The sequence below is a fragment of the Heterodontus francisci genome, chromosome 13 (assembly GCF_036365525.1).
Source record: "Heterodontus francisci isolate sHetFra1 chromosome 13, sHetFra1.hap1, whole genome shotgun sequence".
NCBI lineage: Eukaryota > Metazoa > Chordata > Chondrichthyes > Heterodontiformes > Heterodontidae > Heterodontus > Heterodontus francisci.
Window position 1 is genome coordinate 39,263,375 of NC_090383.1, and position 17,208 is coordinate 39,280,582.

The following is a 17,208-nucleotide window of genomic DNA, read 5'->3' on the forward strand; positions in this document are numbered from 1 at the left end:
TGCCACGAGCCAGTGAGGCTAGAAATAGGAAGCTAGTGCAGCTAAACACGTGGCTGAGCAGCTGGTGTAGAAGGGAGGGTTTCAGATATCTGGACCATTGGGCTCTCTTCAGGGACAGATGGGACCTGTACAAGAAGGACGGGTTGCATCGAAACTGGAAGGGCACTAATATCCTGGCTGCAAGGTTTGCTAGCGTCACTCGGGAGGGTTTAAACTAGTGTGGCAGAGGGGTGGGAACCAGAGCAGCAGGACAGCTGGTGAAGTAAATGAGGACGACATAGTAAATAAAGCCAGTAGGACTAAGAGGAAGAGCAGGGAGGGAGATGTTGCTGAGCACAGTGGGACTGGTGGTCTGAAGTGCATTTGTTTCAATGCGAGAAGTATAACAGGTAAGGCAGATGAACTTAGAGCTTGGATTAGTACTTGGAAATATGATGTTGTTGCTATTACAGAGACTTGGTTGAGGGAAGGGCAGGATTGGCAGCTAAATGTTCCAGGCTTTAGAAGCTTCAGGCAGGATAGAGGGGGATGTAAAAGGGGTGGGGGAGTTGCATTACTGGTTAAGGAGAATATCACAGCTGTACTGCGGGAGGACACCTCAGAGGGGTTATGCAGTGAGGCAATATGGGTGGAGCTCAGGAATAGGAAGGGTGCAGTCACGATGTTGGGGGTTTACTACAGGCCTCCCAACAGCCAGCGGGAAGTAGAGGAGCAGATATGTAGACAGATTGTGGAAAGATGTAAAGGTAACAAGGTTGTGGTGGTGGGTGATTTTAACTTCCCCTATATTGACTGGGACTCACTTAGTGCTAGGGGCTTGAATGGGGCAGAATTTGTGAGGAGCATCCAGGAGGCCTTCTTGAAACAGTATGTAGATAGTCCAACTAGGGATGGGGCCATTCTGGACCTGGTGTTGGGGAATGAGCCCGGCCAGGTAGTCGAAATTTCAGTGGGGGAGAATTTCGGGAGCAGTGACCATAATTCCATAAGTTTTAAGGTACTTGTGGATAAGGATAAGAGTAGTCCTCGGGTGAAGGCGCTGAATTGGGGGAAGGCTAATCATAACAACATTAGGCAGGAAATGAAGAATTTAGATTGGGGGCGGCTGTTTGAGGGTAAATCAACATCTGACATGTGGGAGTCTTTCAAACGTCAGCTGATTAGAATCCAGGACCAGCATGTTCCTGTGAGGAAGAAAGACAAGTTTGGCAAGTTTCAGGAAGCTTGGATAACACGGGATATTGTGAGCCTAGTCAAAAAGAAAAGGGAAGCATTTGTAAGGGCTGGAAGGCTAGGAACAGATGAAGCACTTGAGGAATATAAAGACAGTAGGAAGGAACTTAAGCAAGGAGTAAGGAGGACTAAAAGGGGTCATGAAAAGTCATTGGCAAACAGGATTAAGGAAAATCCCAAGGCATTTTATCTGTATATAAAGAGCAAGAGGATAACCAGGGAAAGGGTTGGCCCACTCAAGGACAGAGGAGGTAATCTATGTGTGGAGCCAGAGGAAATGGGCGAGGTACTAAATGAGTACTTTGCATCAGTATTCACCAAAGAGAAGGACTTGGTGGATGATGAGCCTAGGGAAGGGAGTGCAGATAGTCTCAGTCATCTCATTATCAAAAAGGAGGAAGTGTTGGGTGTCTTGCAAAGCATTAAGGTAGATAAGTCCCCATGGCCCGATGGGATCTACCCTAGAATACTGAGGGAGGCAAGGGAAGAAATTGCTGGGGCCTTGACAGAAATCTTTGCATCCTCGTTGGCTACAGGTGAGGTCCCAGAGGACTGGAGAATAGCCAATGTTGTGCCTTTGTTTAAGAAGGGTGGCAAGGATAATCCAGGAAGTTATCGGCTGGTGAGCCTTACGTCAGTGGTAGGGAAATTATCAGAGAGGATTATTCAGGACAGGATTTACTCCCATTTGGAAAAAAAACAACTTATTAGCGAGAGACAGCATGGTTTTGTGAAGAGGAGGTCTTGTCTTACTAATTTGATTGAGTTTTTTGAGGAAGTGACGAAGATGATTGATGTAGGAAGGGCGGTGGATGGTGTCTGTATGGACTTTAGTAAAGCCTTTGATAAGGTCCCGCATGGCAGACTGGTGCAAAAGGTGAAGTCACACGGGATCAGAGGTGAGCTGGCAAGATGGATACAGAACTGGCTCGGTCATAGAAGACAGAGGGTAACAGTGGATGCGTGTTTTTCTGAATGGAGGGATGTGACGAGTGGTGTTCCGCAGGGATCAGTGCTGGGACCTTTGCTGTTTGTAGTATATATAAATAATTTGGAGGAAAATGTAGCTGGTCTGATTAGTAAGTTTGCAAACGACACGAAGGTTGGTGGAGTTGCGGATAATGATGGGGATTGTCAGAGCATACAGCAGGATATAGATCGGTTGGAGACTTGGGCGGAGAAATGGCAGATGGAGTTTAATCCGGACAAATGTGAGGTCATGCATTTTGGAAGGTCTAATGCAGGTGGGAAGTATGCAGTAAATGGCAGAACCCTTAGGAGTATTGACAGGCAGAGAGATCTGGGCGTAAAGGTCCACAGGTCACTGAAAGTGGCAACGCAGGTGGGTAAGGTAGTCAAGAAGGCATACGGCATGCTCGCCTTCATTGGTTAGGGCATAGAGTATAAAAATTGGCAAGTCATATTGCAGCTGTACAGAACCTTAGTTAGGCCACACTTAGAATATTGCTTGCAATTCTGGTCGCCACACTACCAGAAGGACGTGGAAGCTTTGGAGAGGGTACAGAGGAGGTTTACCAGGATGTTGCCTGGTCTGGAGGGCATTAGCTATGAGGAGAGGTTGGAAAAACTCGGATTGTTTTCACTGGAACGACGGAGGTGGAGGGGCGACGTGATAGAGGTTTACAAAGTTATGAGCGGCATAGACAGAGCGGATAGTCAGAAGCTTTTTCCCAGAGTGGAAGAGTCAGTTACTGGGGGACATCAGTTTAAGGTGCGAGGGGCAAAGTTTAGAGGGGATGTGCGAGGCAAGTTTTTTACACAGAGGGTGGTGAGTGCCTGGAACTTGCTGCCAGGGGAGGTGGTGGAAGCAGATACGATAGCGACGTTTAAGAGACATCTTGACAAATATATGAATAGGAAGGGAATAGAGGAATATGGGCCCCGGAAGTGCAGAAGGTGTTAGTTTAGGCAGGCATCAAGATCTGCGCAGGCTTGGAGGGCCGAATGGCCTGTTCCTGTGCTGTATTGTTCTTGTTGCAGGTGACTTGTATCGTTCTCACTGTTTACCACACTTCCAAGTTTGGCATCACCTGCAAGTTCTGAAATTTTACTCTGTATTCCAATATCCAAGTCTTTTATATATAAAGTACTGACCCTTGGGTAATACCATCTTCTTACCATGGTCTTACCATCCTCATTCTGAAAACAAACCATTTACCACAACTCACTGTTTTATGCTCTTAAGCCAATATTTTAGCCAAGCTGACACTCACCCTCCGATTCCATGAGCCTCAATTTTGTTAACCAGCCTTTTACGTGGTATTTTGTCAAATGCTTTCCTAACATCCTTTGCACTCTCATCAACTTTCTATTACTTCATCAAAAAATTCAATTTGATTAGTCAAGCACCATCTGCCTTTTACAAACCGTGCTGGCTCTCCTCAATTAACTCAAACCTTTCCAACTGCCTATTGATTTCTTTTCCCTTGATTATAGTTTCTAAAACCTAACCACCAATGATGTTAAACTGACTGGCCTGTAGTTACTCAGAATGTCCTTACACCATTTCTTGAATATTAGCCACTCTTCAATCCTCTGGCATCTCCCCAGTATCTAGGGAAAATTGGGAGCTTATGGAAAACCCTTGCACTATCTCCACTCCCATTTCCTTTAGCAACCTGGAAAGGAAGCCATCCGGGACCAGGCAAGTTATCCATTCTTAGCATAGCCAGTCTTTTCAGTGTAGCCTGCCTATCAGTTTTCACTCCATCCATTACTTCTACCATCTCCACTTCGCCTGGTGCTTTAATCAGTATCCTCTTCCTTCCTAAACACATTGCCCTGCACTTCTAAACATCTATCACTTTCTTTGTCCCTATGAGGTCCCAAAACATCTCTTACTACCCATTTACTATTTACATGCCAGAAGAAGATTTCACTTCCCCTCTCAACAACGTATATTTGGCCTGGTTCTCACTTGAAGAATCACCTGACATGAATCATACACCCTCTTTTTAGTTTCATCATCTTCTTCATCTCCCTCATCATCCAAGAAGCCCTGGCTTGGGTTCCCTCACCTTTTGTCCTTGTTGGAATGTACCTAATCAATACCTGAAACATCTCCTCCTTAACCAATGTTAGGTTACAGCTTTTCCTGTCAGTCTTTGGTTCCATTTCACCCTGACTAGATCCCCTCTCATCCCACTGACGTTAGACCTCTTCTAATTTAGACGTTCTATTTTAGATTGTTCCTTGCTCTTCACCATTACTAATCTAAGCCTCACGATATGATGATGACTCTTAACCAATGATGGACACTTGCTCCACTTGGCCCACCTCATTCACTAGCACCAGATCCAGCAATGCCTCCTTCCTACTGGACCGAGAACATACTGATCAAAGAAGTTCTCCTGAACACATTTTAAAAATTCCTTCCCTTCCTTTTCCCTTTATTCTAACATTATCGCAAACCATATTTGGGCAATTAAAGTCCCCCAATATCACCAGTCCCTTCCAAGATATTTGAAACTAGTACAATAACAGATGAGAATCACAATATAATGACTCCAGTCAGTGGAGAATTTCCCCCCCCACGATTCTCATTGAATTCAATTTTACTAGGGCTCCTTGTAACCACACTCGGTCATTTGCTGCCTTGATTTAAGCCCAGTCACTTTCACATCACTGTTGGTATTTAGAGCCATGTTTGGATCAAGGCTGTAACGAGGTCTGAAGCCAAGCGGTCCTGGCAGAACCCAAACCGAGCTTCAATGAGCAGGTCATTGCTGAGCAAGTGCCACTTGATAGCAATGTCGGCAACACTTTCTGTCACTTTGCTGATGATTGGAAGCAGACAGATGGGGCGGTAATTGAATTTGTCTTGCTTTTTTGTGGACAGGACATAGCTGGGAAATTTTCTACGTTGTCGGGTAAATGCCAATGTTATACTCGAGCAACTCAGCTAGAGGCATGGTTAGTCCTGGAGCACTACAGCCAGAATGCTGTCGGGGCCCAAAGCCTTTGCTGTATCCAGTGTGTTCAGCCATTTCTTGTTACATGGAGTGAATCAAATTGGCTGAAGACTAGCTTCTATGATGGTGGGGACTCTCGGAGGCCATGCTGGATCATCCACTTGGCATTTTTGGCTAAAAATGGTTCCAAATGCTTCAGCCTTGTCTTTTGCAATCGTGCTGGGCTCCACCATCATTGAGGATGAGGATGTTCTTGTAGACTCCCCTCATGTTAACTGTTGAATTGTCCAGAACACTGTGTGCTGGTCACTCCTACCAATACTGACATGGACTGATGCAACTGTGACAGGTAGATTGGACAGGACGTAGTCAAGTTGGTTTTTCCCTCTTGGTTCTCTCAAAACTTGCCACAGGTCTCGTCTGGCAGCTACATTGTTCAAATTTTATATTGAGTTTGGGAGTGATTTAGTTAAATCTGTAACAAAGAACTTAAATCTGAACAAAGCAAACTACATAGCTATGAGGAAAAGTTGGCGAAGGTAGATAAGGAAACTCGATTAAAAGCTGACAGTAGATAGTCAATGGCAAACATTTAAAGAATTAATTTGTAATCTCCAATGATCATATATTCCCTTATGGATTAAAAACCCCACAGGAAAAGTGGTCCAACCATGACTAACAAGAAGTTAAAGATGGTATTAGATTAAAGGAAGGGGCTTATTTCTTATCAGAATAAGGGGTCACATATTTAAAACTGAGACGCGAAGGAATTTCTTCTCTCAGAGGGTGGTGAATCTCTGGAATTCTCTACCTCAGAGTTGTGGAGGCTAGGTCACTATATGTATTTAAGGAGGAGACAAATTTTTGAAATCTCGGGGAGTCAAGGGTTATGCGGAGCAGGCCCAAAAGAGGAGTTGAGACCTGGGACAGATCAGCCATGATCTTATTGAAAGGTGGGGGCAGGCTTGAGGGGTTAAATGGCCTACTCCTGCTCCTATTTTTTATGTTCTTATGTTCTTATAAACATTGCTAAAAAAAGAGTAGTAAGCCCAAGGATTGGGAGGAATTTAAAATTCAGGAAAGATGACAAGAAACTGATGAGAAAATAGAATAGGAGAGTAAAGCAGCTACAGACATAAAAATAGACTGTAAAAGCTTCTATAAGAACGTAAAAAGATTGGCAAGAGTATGCCTGGGCCCTTGACAGGCGGAGACAGGAGAAATTATAATGGTAAATAAGGAAGTGGCATATACTTTGTGACTGTCTTCACAGTAGAAGACATAACAAACATTCCAGAAGTAATGGAGAACCAAGGGTCTAATAAAAAGTGAGGGACTTAAGGATATTACTATGAGCAAAAAAAGGACTGGAGAAATTAATGGGACAGAAAAGCCAACAAATCCTCTAAACTTGATGGCCACAACCTCGGGCTTTAGGAGAGGTGGATACATTGGTTTTGATCTTCCAAACACAGTCCCAGTGGATTGGATGGCAGCAAATATAATACTACTATTCAAGAAAGGATTCAGAGAAAATAGGGAATGCTAGGCAAGTAGCCGAAATCCAGCTCTACAGAGTACTGCTTCTATACAGTACTTAACCCGGTGTTACGACCAGGTAAGAAAGGTGTCTGGGGCTCCCTCTCAGCCTTCACCTGGTCTTACCGTAACAGAGTTTAATTTCAAACACACTGTGTTTTTAGCTCCCCCTTTATGAATCCTTGCTCACCACTTTCCAATTATAAGGCAAAGAAACCAGCATAAACAGGCTTTATTAGGTTTAAAGAAGAAAAGTTGAAATTTATTAAACAAACTCCAATTCGGTTGATGCCTACGGATACACGACACGCCCACGCTAGCATGCATACTTGATACACATGCAAATAGAGACAGAAAAGAGAAAAATAAAGTGGAAAAGTTTGAGGCAATATCTGAAGAGTTTTTGTTACTGTTCTTCAAGAACACTGTAGAGTCCTTGATTGTAGGTAGATCTTGCTTTTCGTTGCGGCCCAGTATTCTTCTTAAACCTTGTGCACTGTAGGAGACTTTTCTTGCTTGGGGTTCCTGTGTCTTCAGTGGATTCAGAGGCTTGTGAGAAAGAGATGGAAGCAGGCAGACAGGAGAGGCTGTGGCGAGCCAGCCAGGAGAGATCCTCTCAGTCCAGGAGCATTCTGCTTTCTGCCCAAATTGTTTGTACAAATTCAAAACACTCAGGTTGCCCAGCAGGTTAGTCATGTGACTAGCTGGTTTGGCCATGTCCGTTTGTATATTCGGCCATCTTAGCAGTCAACCTGGAATGCGAGCTCCCCCGCCTTCAACGTCTGGTGATCAAACCATTGTGGGTTGAACGTGTCAGGGAATGGTCCTTTGTCCTTTCCAAGCACTGTCTGTTAATATGCAAATGTATTTCCAGCCATGGGTCCATTGTGGGTTGAATGTGTCAAGGAATGGCTGCTTTGTCCTTCCAAGCACTGTCTATTAATATGCAAATATCTTTCCAGCCAAGATCTGGCAATTCTTTTTAAAGCAAGTCCTTTCTTCACTTCAACAACAGTTTGTAATGTAATGTCCATGTGGCGAAATTAATATGCCTCATGCTTGGCAGGTGGGGGCCTGCAAGACACCGGGGAATTTGGTGAGTGAGGGAATTCGGCACAGTGGCTGGCGGGGGGGGAAGGGGGGAGAAGGTGCGGGAAGAGGTGCTTTCTGGTATTTGACAAAACAAGGAGCTGTCCAAGAGAGGGAGCAGGAGACAGTGAGACCTTACAGCTGCTGCCTAGAGGCATTAATTAGGTAAGCAGGTGGTGACTGGTGAATTTCTTTCCCCTAAATTAGGGCAGGAAAAATATGAGTAATATATTACAACTATAGTTTACAACTAAATTACAATTTAGCTTACAACTAAAAATAATCATTGAATAAAGATTTTAACTAATGAAATAAACAAAATAAGGCTAGTCTAAGATATGGTAGAGCAGGTTGTGAGGCTGGAGTGCGAGTTGGAGAGAATCCGACACATAAGGGATGGGAAGGAATTGTTGAACAGTTTTATCCACAATATAGTCTCATGCTAGAAAAAAAAGGTTTAGGAAAGGGAAGGTGCGTCTGTTCGGGAGCTAGGTAGCAGGGATTTATGGGAGATTGAGGAGGACTCAAAGATACTGGTCCTGTCCAACAGGTACGATGCATTTGCTACCTGTGAGGACAAGGAGAAAGTCTGCAGGAAGGACAGCCATAATGTAGACCAAGGCACCGTAGCTCAGAAGGCTGTCCAAGTCGGCGGTGGAGAGCAGAATAGAAATGTGGTAGTAATAGGGGACTCTATAATTAGGGGGATAGATAGAGTCTTCTGCAGCCAAGAATGAGAATGCCAAAGGGCATGCTGCCTCGCCAGTGCCAGAGTAAGGGATACCTCACAGCAGCTGGAAAAGAACTTGGAAAGGGAGAGTGTAAATCCAGCTGTCATTATTCATGTTGAAGCAAACGACATAGGTAGGAACAGGGAGGAAGTCCTGCTGAAAGAGTATCAGGAGTTGGGCTCTAAATTAAAAAGCAGGACCTCAAGGGCAATACTCTGGATCAGGGGTTGACAAACTTAATAACAAGGAGATATTATTTAAATTTATTCCAAAATGCAATATATTAAGATCTGCAATGCTGTTACTCAAATGCCAATAATAATGAAAAACAAGACAGACACACATTTCAACAACATTTTAAAGGTTATAACAAAGAAGTAGTTAATTGAACAATACTTTCTCACTAGGTTAACAAAAGTTTAAAAAAACGAAACAAGCCATTTAATTGCCATCAAAATGAGTTCAATCAATGAAGGTCAGGAGCCACACAAGGCTCTGGAGACGCAGTTTGCAGACCCTTGCTCTGGATTATCCGAGCCACATGCAAATTGGCATTGGAGCAGACAGATCTGGAGAATTAACATGTGGCTAAAGTGCTGGTGTAGGAATGAAGGGTTCCTTTCCATGGAACACTGGCACCAGTTCTGGGACAGGAAGGAGCTGGACCAATGGGACAGGCTCCACCTGAACCAAGATGGGACCCATGTTCTAGTGGAAAGGGTAAATCAGGAGATGGCAAAGACTTTAAAGTAGTAAGATGGGTGGACGGATCTACAAGAAACGTAAGCAGCCTAAATGTAAACAAAACAGGGAAGGAGAGCTAAGCGAGGTCATTGATGGCAAGGGAGAAATAGAGTTATAGAGCAGGAGTCTAACATGATGGCTACACTTAAAGTGAGAGGAAATCCTATTAATAATTAGTTAAAATGTCCTACCACAATGCACACAGCATGTGTAATAAAGCAGGGGAGCTGGTGGCAAACATGCATTGTGAGTAACCACATACAGTAGGGATTACTGAGACATGACTACAGAAAAATAAGCTCTGAGAATTAAACATTACAGGGTATAACATATTTAGAAAAGATAGAGGGGGAAAACAGAGAGGTGGAGTAGCTATACTTATTAGGCACAAGGATGGTAGAAAAAAAGAGACGTAAATATCAACAAGACAAAAACAGATTTCCAAAAGGATAGAGATAAAAGAAATCAAGGATCAATCCTTTCTAACCCAATATGTAAAAAGGCCAACAAGGGAAGAATCACCATTTGAGCTAGTAATGGGGAATGAACCAGAGCAGATAAGAGAAGTAAAAGTAGGAGAACATCTCGGCAATAGTGACCATAACATAATTCGCTTAAAGATGGTGGCCGAAATTTTACAGTGGGCAGATGGGAGCTGGACTCCAACATAAATGTTGGTGCTGAACCAGCTGCTGCCCAGCCTGGGGATCCGTCCTGTATTTTATGGATCCCCAGGCTTTAATTGGCCCGAGGCGGGACTTCCACCCACTTGAGGGAGGAGATCCCACCTCAGTGAGCTGCCAGCCAATCAGCGGGCTGGCAGCTCTTAGTCTCAGCAGCGCCACCGGGAGCGGTGGCCACTGCTGGGACTGCAGCCCAACCGACCGAGGAGGATACCAAGGAACCGGTACTGAAGGTAAGTTTGGGTTGTCTCACCAGGGGAAATCGGTCATGCCCTGGTGAGGCTAGGGTGGTCATTTGGGGCGAGGGGGGGGGGGGGGGCGTCTTGGATCCCGGGGCTGGGTTGGGAGGTGGGGGCAACCTCAATCGGGCACCCTGTGCCCAACTGCCAGACCACCCCCCCCCCACCCCGGGGTGCGGGAAGGCCGGCAGCTATAGCTGGGCGGCCTTTCACGTCCCCAGCACACCTGCTTGCCACGGGTAAAATACCCTTAGAGGCGGGCCCTTAAGTGGCCGTTAAGTGGCCACCTAAGGGTCTTGATTGGCCTTGGGCGGGCAGGCCGCTTCTCACCCCCCACCCCCGCCGGACCTCCGTAAACTTGGTTGGCGGCAAAATTGGGGCGGTTAGGCCTCCCGGAGCCTGCCGCTCAATTTTATGCCACCATCCAACCCACTGGGGCAGCGTAAAATTCCAGGCCGGTAGCAGAGACGGACATAAGTATAATGAAAACCAGGTAAATGGATTGGAGAAAAGCTGATTTCCAGGGGCTGAGATTAGAACTTGGGAAAACAAAATGAGCAACAATATTGGCAAACAAAGATGCAGAACAATGGGAAGCATTTAAAACGCTGCTCAACAGAGTGCAGGACAATATATTCCACTAAAATGAAAGAACAAACTAAACACTAGTGAGACTAGGGAATAAAGACATAAGGGAACAATTAAAGTTTAGGAAAGAGGCATAGATTAAGTACATGGACAGCAGAGGGGTGCATGATAGAACAGAATACAGAGAAGTTAGGACAGAATTCAAAAAATTTAAGACGGCAAAGAGGAACTACGAAACTAAATCAACAAGGAACATAAAACAAAATACGAAAATATTTTACAGACATGAATAAAAATGGAAGGCTGGGCTGGGAATAGGATCATGAAGGGATAGACAAGATAGTACCACAAGTAACAATAGAGAAATGGCAGAAATATTAATTATTTTGCTTCAGTATTTACCAATGAGATAGAACAGGTAGACAGGACATTGAATGATAAGTAATGAGATAAGTGCATCTAAAATTAAAAAAGGGACCACTGAATAAACCGATCAAACTCAAAGAGGATAAAAAGCGCTTGGACTAGATGCATTTCAGAACAAAGAGCAGTACAACACAGCAACAGGCCATTCGGCCCTCCAAGCCTGCGCCGATCTTGATGCCTGCCTAAACTAACACCTTCTGCACTTCTGCGGACTGTATATCTCTATTCCCATCCTATTCATGCATTTGTCAAGATGCCTCTTAAACGTTGCTATCGTACCTGCTTCCACCACCTCCCCTGGCAGCAAGTTCCAGCACTCACCACCCTCTGTGTAAAGAACTTGCCTCGCACATCCCCTCTAAACTTTGCCCCTCTCACCTTAAACCTATGTCGCTAGCAACTGACTCTTCCACCATGGGAAAAAGCTTCTGACTATCCACTCTGTCCATGCCGCTCATAATTTTGTAAACCTCTATCATGTCACCCCCGCACCTCCGTCGTTCCAGTGAAAACAATCCGAGTTTATCCAACCTCTCCTCATAGCTAATGCCCTCCAGACCAGGCAACATCCTGGTAAACCTCCTCTGTACCCTCTCCAAAGCTTCCACGTCCTTCTGGTAGTGTGGTGACCAGAATTTCACGCAATATTCTAAGTGTGGCCTAACTAAAGTTCTGTACAGCTGCAGCATGACTTGCCAATTTTTATACTCTATGCCCCAACTGATGAAGGCAAGCATGCCATATGCCTTCTTGACTACCTTATCCACCTGCGTTGCCACTTTGTGACCTGTGGACCTGTACGCCCAGATCTCTCTGCCTGTCAATACTCCTAAGGGTTCTGCCATTTACTGTATACTTCCCACCTGCATTAGACATTCCAAAATGCATGACCTCACATTTGTCCGGATTAAACTCCATCTGCCATTTCTCCACCCAAGTCTCCAACCGATCTATATCCTGCTGTATCCTCTGACAATCCTCATCACTATCCGCAACTCCACCAACCTTTGTGTCGTCCGCAAACTTACTAATCAGACCATTGCATCTGCACATTTTAAAAGAATCAAGGGAAGTGATAGCAAAGGAATTACTACATTTAATAATTCATTCAAAAAGTGTTTCGTGCCAGAGGACTGGCAGAAAGCTGACATAATTCCTATATTTAAGAAGGGGGAACAGAACTTGCTCAGGGAATTATAAGCCAGTCAGCTTAACATTGGTGGTCGGAAAAATAATGAAATCCCTACTAAAGGGGAGAATGGAAGAAAATTCAGAAAAGAAAAATATAACAAATAATCAGCAAAGATTTTAAAAGAGAAAATCTTGCTTGACTGGCCTTATTGAATTTTTTGAGGAGGTAAGAGTAGACAATGGGAATATAGAAGATGTAATTTATCTGGATTTTCAAAAGGCCTTCAATAATGTGCCCCATAATAGAGTAATGAATAAGATCAGAGAATGTGGAGTCAGGGGACAAATGACAAAAGGGATTGCTAGCTGGCTTCAAGACAGAAAGCAGGGAGTAGGTGTAAAGGCTAGATAATCAGAGTGACAAAAGGTGGGCAGCGGTATTCCACAAGGATCAGTTCTGATGAAAGGTCACAGACCTGAAACGCGAACACTGTTTCTCGCTCCAGAGACGCTGCCAGACCTGCTGTGCATTTCCAGCATTTTGTTTTTATTTCAATGCTGGAACCATTGCTGTTCACAATTTACATTCATGATTTGGACTTTGGAAACACAATTTTTAAATTTGTAGATGACACCAAAGCGGAGGGACTGTAACAAATTATAGGAGGACATTAATAAACTTGCACAATTTGCAATTAATTTGCAAATGAAGTTCAACACAGACAAATGTGAGGTAGTACAAAGGGATCTCAGAGTACAAATACACCAATCACTAAAGGTTACGCCACAGGTTAGCAAGGCCATAAAAAAAAAAGCAAACCAAGCACCAGGCGTTATTTCTAGAGAAATAGAATTGAAAAGTAGGGAAATTATGCTAAACCTGTATCAAACCTTGGTTAGACCACACTTAGGGTACTGCATGCAGTTGTGGTCGCCATATTATGAGAAAGGATATAGAGGGACTGGAGAGGGTGCAGAAAAGATTTACAAGGATGATAACAGAAATGCATAGGTATATCAGGAAAGGATGAACAGGCTGGGTCTCTTTTCTCATGATAAAGGCTGAGAGGTGACCAAATAGAGATCTTCAAAATTCTGAAAGGTTTTGATCGAGTGGATACAGAGAGAATGTTTCCACTTGTGGGGAAGAGGATAACCAGAAGCCATCAATAGAAAATAGTCACCAAGAAATCCAATAGGGAATTTGGAAGAAACCTCTTTAACCAGAGAGTGCTGAGAATGTGCAACTTGCTACCACAGGGAGCGGCTGAAGGGAATACTATAGATGTATTTAAGGCGAAGCTGGACAAGCATATAAGGGAGAAGAGAATAAAGGGTTACGATAACAGATTTAGATGAGCAAAGATGGAAGGAGGCTCGACTGGAGTATAAATACCGGCATGGACAGCCTGGGCAAAATGGCCAATTTCTATGCCATATATCCTATGTAATTTAGCCTGACATCAGTCATGAGGAAAATTCTAGGAGTTATTATTAGCGACGTGATAGTAGGGCACTTAAAAATTATATGATTGGGCAGAATCAATGTAGATTTATGAAAAGGAAATCCTGTTTGAAAAATCTGTTGAAAATCTGTTTTTGAGGATTTAATTAATAGGGTGGATAAGGGGGAACCAGTGGATGTAGTGTACTTGGATTTTCAAAAAGCATTCGCTAAGGTGTCGCATAGGAGGTTACTAGACAAAATTAGGGCTCATGGGATTGGGGGTGATACATTAGCACAGATTGAGGATTGATTAACAGACAGAAGAGAGTGTGTAGGAATAAATGGGTTATTTTCAGATTGACAGGCTGTAACTAGTGAGGGATCACGAGGATCAGTGCTCAAGCTTCAGCTATTTACAATCTATTCTCAATGACTTAGATGAGGGGATCCAAGTGTAACGTATCCAAGGTTGCAGATGATACAAAGTTAGGTGGGAAAGTAGGCTGTGCGGAGGATACAAAGAGGTTGCAAAAAGATTTAGACAAGTTAAATGAGTGTGCAAGGTGGTGGCAGATGGAATACAATGCGGAGAAATGTGAAGTTATCCACTTTGGAAGGAAATATAGAAAAGCAGAATTTTTTTAAATGGAGAGACTGGGAAATGTTGGTATTTTCAGAGGGATCTGGCTGTCTGTACATGACCACAGTAAGTTAACAGGCAGGTGCAGTAAGCAATTAGCAAAGCAAATGATATGTTATACTTCAATCCCTTTGTCATAAAGGCTAAGAGTAAAGAAGTCTTACTGCAATTGTATAGGGTTTTGGTGAGACCACACCTGGAGTACTATCTAGTTTTGGTCTCCTTACACAAGGAAGGACAGACATACTTGCCTTGGAGGAAGTGCAAAAGGCCTTTCACTGGACTGATTCCTAAGATGACAAAATTGCCCTATGAGAAGAGATTGAGTAAACTGGACCAATAATCCCTAGAATTTAAAAGAATGAGAGGTGATCTCATTGAAACAAAATTCTTCAGGGGCTTGGCAAGGGAGATGCTGGAAGGAAGTTTCCCCTGCCTGGGGAGTCTAGAACTAGGGTGGGGTCACACTATCAGAATAAGGGGTCGGCCATTTAGGACTTAGATGAGGAGAAATTATTCACTCAAAGGGTTGTGAATCTTTTGTAACTCTGTCCCAGAGAGCTGTGGATACTCAGTCATTGAGATTATTCAAATCATGGCAGACTGCTGGGCATGGTAGGTGGCAGATTATTTTTAATTCTTAGGGAATCAAAGGAAATGAGCATCGTGTGGGAAGGTGATGAGGTGGATCAGCCATGATATTATTGAGTGGCAAAGCAGGGTCGAGGGGCTGAATGGCATACTCCTGCTCCTATTTCTTATGTTAGTGAGGAGGACTTTGCAGTGTCAACTGAGCTGGATGTGCCTTAGTTGTGTTCGAATCCAGTGCCTAGGTTGATGCTGGGTCATGCACCCTGCTTTATTCTTAAAGTTTTTCGTAGCGGTTGATACAACTGAGTGGCTTGCTAGGTGGTGGCGAGGTGGTGTCAGGAGCTACATATCGGCCAGATTAGAACAGCAGATTTCTTTCCCTAAAAGGATGGATTTTTACGACAATCCAGTAATTTTGTGGTCACCATTACCGATACTGTTTATTCCAGGTGTATCTAAATTCCCAGCTGGTGTGGTGGGATTGAACTCATGTTTCCAGATCATTTGTCCAGGCATCTGGATTACTGGTCCAGTAAAATAACCACTATGTTACTGTTCCCCTCTAGTGTCCTAGCCAGTATTTATCCCTCAACCAACATCACTAAAAAAAACAGTCTATCTGGTCATTGTTGTTTGTGGAACCAGTGCGCAAATTGGCAACCACATTTCCTACATTACAACAGTGGCTACATTTCAAAAGTAATTATTTTTTCAGTTTTCAAAGCAATTTCTAAATGGAGCACTGGACCTTAAACACAAAACAGGAGAAGCAGGTGGTGAGGTGGGTCAGACAGGCTGTTTATTTGTTGGATTTTGAGTTCAATTTCAGCCTATAGTGTTGAAATCAAATTCTCCTTTCTATGCCAAGTCATATGCAGAGTGAGTTATGGCTGATGTAAATTCAGTCCCACAGCACAAAACTGTACCTAACTCAGTATTAACCTGGCAATCTCAGTTAGCAATGCCACAGGATAACTGTTATCGGAAATGGAAATGTTACAATATTACAGTAAGAGGTTCTAAATTGGGGATGAAGCACCTTGTTGGGGCTGACAAGAGTGAGCTCTGACTATACCTCACCTGGTGCTTAATACTGATGAAAATTTTCTGAGATGGTAAGTACTCCATTCTGCAACACTAATAAGTAATAGGTTATATTCATACAATGTACTTATAGGCCCATCAGATGACAGATGTGGATAAACAGGATTATTTCTGCAATTAGATTCTAAGATTACAGCCATCCACTCTACTCAGGAATTAAATCACAGTATGCAAACCAAGCCCAGTAAAGGTTACGAGCCATGGCCAACAGCAGCAGAACCAACAAATTTTCGGTTATGATGGCTGAAGAGCTAGAACCTCGAGGGACAACAGCTGCTTACAGGCACTTTTAAAGCACACGAGGAAGGGAATGGGAAACCAGCTCATGTACTTTTTCCCTCGTCATGTTGCTCATGACGGGAAGCTTGTATGAGCAACTGAAGAAGAAAGCGCAGACTGGGAGGCACAGAGAAATGAGCAGAAGAGGACCTGCCCTTAGGCAGGTCACCACCACTACTACTGCAAAGCCTCACTGATATACTGCATTGGTGAAAAGACCAATTTGTCAATCTTTTACAACCAAAAATAGTTAACAGTCAAGCAGAAATTGATTAATAAGTAACACTAACTATTTTACTCATGTGGTACATCTCTATTTCCATTATAGGGCATTTTGTAGTACTACATGGATTTACAAACCCTGCATTTTTCTTGGAGAAGGATTTTTCACAGATAGATGTACTTTTAATACCTTTTTGCCTTGCTTTTGATATGACTTCAATATGCTTCACTGCCGCTTTTAACAATTTCCGGTTTACAAGGACTGGAATATCAACCTAATAAAAAGAAAAGAAACACAACTGAAAAAGAATTCCATAACTATTAGGTTTACAAAACTGCAGTATTATTACAAAAGAAAAATACTGCAGATGCTGGAAATCTGAAATCAAAACAGAAAATACTGGAAATACTCAGCAGGTCTGGCAGCATCTGTGGAGAGAGAAACAGAGTTAATATTTCAGATCAATGTCCTTTCATTAGTTCAGACCTTCTGATGAAAGGTCATTGACCTGAAACATTAACTCTGCTGCCTGACCTGCAATATTATACAACTTACAAAGTTCATGCTTTAATCAGGACTTTGTGGCAAA

General features: G+C 43.4%; 1 protein-coding gene across 4 annotated transcripts in view; it reads right to left on the reverse strand.

Annotated features, from left to right (window-relative positions):
• Positions 1-17,208, reverse strand: part of snx14 (sorting nexin 14) — a 318,752-nt gene that overhangs the window by 233,694 nt on the left and 67,850 nt on the right. For all 4 annotated transcript variants that reach the window (XM_068044682.1, XM_068044680.1, XM_068044681.1 and 1 more), the window contains exon 7: positions 16,809-16,893. In XM_068044682.1, the coding sequence (XP_067900783.1) occupies positions 16,809-16,893 (85 nt within the window). The remainder of the gene's footprint in view (positions 1-16,808; positions 16,894-17,208) is intronic.